Source organism: Austrofundulus limnaeus, unplaced genomic scaffold (assembly GCF_001266775.1).
Source record: "Austrofundulus limnaeus strain Quisiro unplaced genomic scaffold, Austrofundulus_limnaeus-1.0 Scaffold2, whole genome shotgun sequence".
Taxonomy (NCBI): Eukaryota; Metazoa; Chordata; class Actinopteri; order Cyprinodontiformes; family Rivulidae; genus Austrofundulus; species Austrofundulus limnaeus.
The window spans coordinates 3,493,477-3,495,471 of NW_013952404.1; the positions used below are offsets into that span (position 1 = coordinate 3,493,477).

Sequence of the window (1,995 nt, forward strand, 5' to 3'; positions counted from 1 at the left end):
GTGTGTGTGTGTGTGTGTGTGTGTGTGTGTGTGTGTGTGTTTAACAAAACATTTTAAAGCTACAAGAAGAAAAACCAAGTCACCCATAAGACATCCTATAAATTGTGACACTTGATCTGTATTTACGTCCGGACATTTAAAACTCATAAACTCCCAACTTTGTTGCCATCGTGGATGTGAATTTAAATACAGGAGGAAACGCTTGTTTTCTTCATCCTTCTCCTCGTACCGGTCACTTTTCTGTTACTTACTTCAGTCATTTATTACAAAGTTGTTTTTCTTTTTGCGTGGTACTAGAGTCGTGCCCATTACTGCACCCAGTGATGTTTCTCTCTGTCGTGATGTGCTCCCATCTGGTTTCCAGTGAAAATGCATCACTCCATTAACATTGCCTGTGATCTAGAGGATGCTTTAATCTAAGACTATAAACTCCACTTAATTACATCCTCCAAAGGAGCTCTATTAGTATAATGCAATCAAACAGGGAGCACATCCATTTTGGCAAGTCAAACAAGCTCAGATGGCTCCTGAAAGTGTTTACTTTTGTCTTCGGAATCAGATCATAGAATCATATTTGGACGTTCTGTGTTCAAAGGCCTTGACTGATACTCGTGTGTTTATGGTTAAAAAATAAAATGCATTGATGATGCATATCTCTCTGCAGCAGAAACAACCGTAACAAATGAGTTTAAAAGAGTCTAAACAGACTCTCTGTGTGGCACACTGATGACTTTATGCTTGACCTTTCATGCATCTCACTTCATAACCTCCAGTCATATTCATAATTGCTGCCTGTGTGTGYGCTTCAGTCCAGCTTCCAATGCAGTCTGGCAAGATTTCTCCATGAAATTAAACTTCAAAATGAAGCAAGCTGTGGTGGTTTAAAGTTGTATACAAATAAATTTCTGTAAAAGTCATGCCTCGCAGTGACTTCTGACACTGCATCAAAAAGAAAAAAAACTTTATGTTGCAGTCTACTCATGCAAAATTACAGAAAATTTATTATGATGATTCAACTTTTTCTTTTCTCTTAAGAAAAAAAACTGTTCTGATGACTCAAACAAATAAAAAAAATGATACCAGTTAAGATCAGAAAATGTTAAATAGAAGAAGACAGGGAGATTAAACCTAAAATTGCATGTTCATTTTAAATCAATTTCCCACAAAGATTTATACTGTGAAACAGAGATATCACTGATTCATTTGTTCTTAGAACATTTTTTCTAGCCTTTATATATATATAAACTTTGGATGTTTTTGTGGCTATATTTTACTACTGAATTAAATACAGAACTTCTGTTGTCTCATTTGACACTACGTGGCCTTGTGATGGACTTGCGACTGGGTGTACCCTGCCCCTTGCACTGTGACTGCTGGATATGGACACCAGGGACCACTGTGACCCCGAAAGGAAGAAGCTGGTAAAAGATAATGTACAGATGGATGATGAGATATCAGGGTGCCTGGAAACCTATATCACAAATGAAAGACTTACATTGACATTTTTTCTGTGCTTGTTTATGTAGCTTCTTAACTCAGTTGAGGAGCAACACCTCTCAAACTGAAATTGTGGACTTGGGAACAGAACCTCTAACACAAAGCTTGTATTTAGTGTTATGTATTCTTACAAGATTTACATATGTTCAACTGGTTTGAGGTTTTTTATTACATTTGCCAAATTTATACAATTTTCTCTGACTGTTCTTTGAAGTCTGTTGTTTCTAAAAAAAAAAAAAAAAAAAAAAAAAAAAAAAAAGCCCTGGACTCCATATTTTGGATAAGAAATAAATAGATGTCCTGCTAAACTTGATTTGATTTGATACAATTTATAAAAATGTTCAGCATTTATGTGCAAAGTTTCTCCTCAATTCTTAATTTCCCTTTTTTTCCCCTGGCTTTCATATATCCACACATTTGCCTTGTTCCTACTATCTTTAGTGTGAAAGTGCACAACAGGTGGAGGACACAAGTGAAAGCAGATGATTAGTATCTGGG

At 35.9% G+C, this 1,995-nt stretch overlaps 1 protein-coding gene across 2 annotated transcripts in view; it reads left to right on the forward strand.

The window, feature by feature from the left end:
• Positions 1 to 1,995, forward strand: part of syf2 (SYF2 pre-mRNA-splicing factor) — a 47,479-nt gene that overhangs the window by 34,439 nt on the left and 11,045 nt on the right. Inside the window, exon 2 of one of the 2 annotated variants that reach the window (XM_014011089.1) lies at positions 1,391 to 1,421. The exons of the other annotated variant lie outside the window; for it this stretch is intronic. Coding sequence (XP_013866543.1) covers positions 1,391 to 1,421 — 31 coding nt within the window. The remainder of the gene's footprint in view (positions 1 to 1,390; positions 1,422 to 1,995) is intronic. 2 annotated transcript variants of the gene reach the window in all.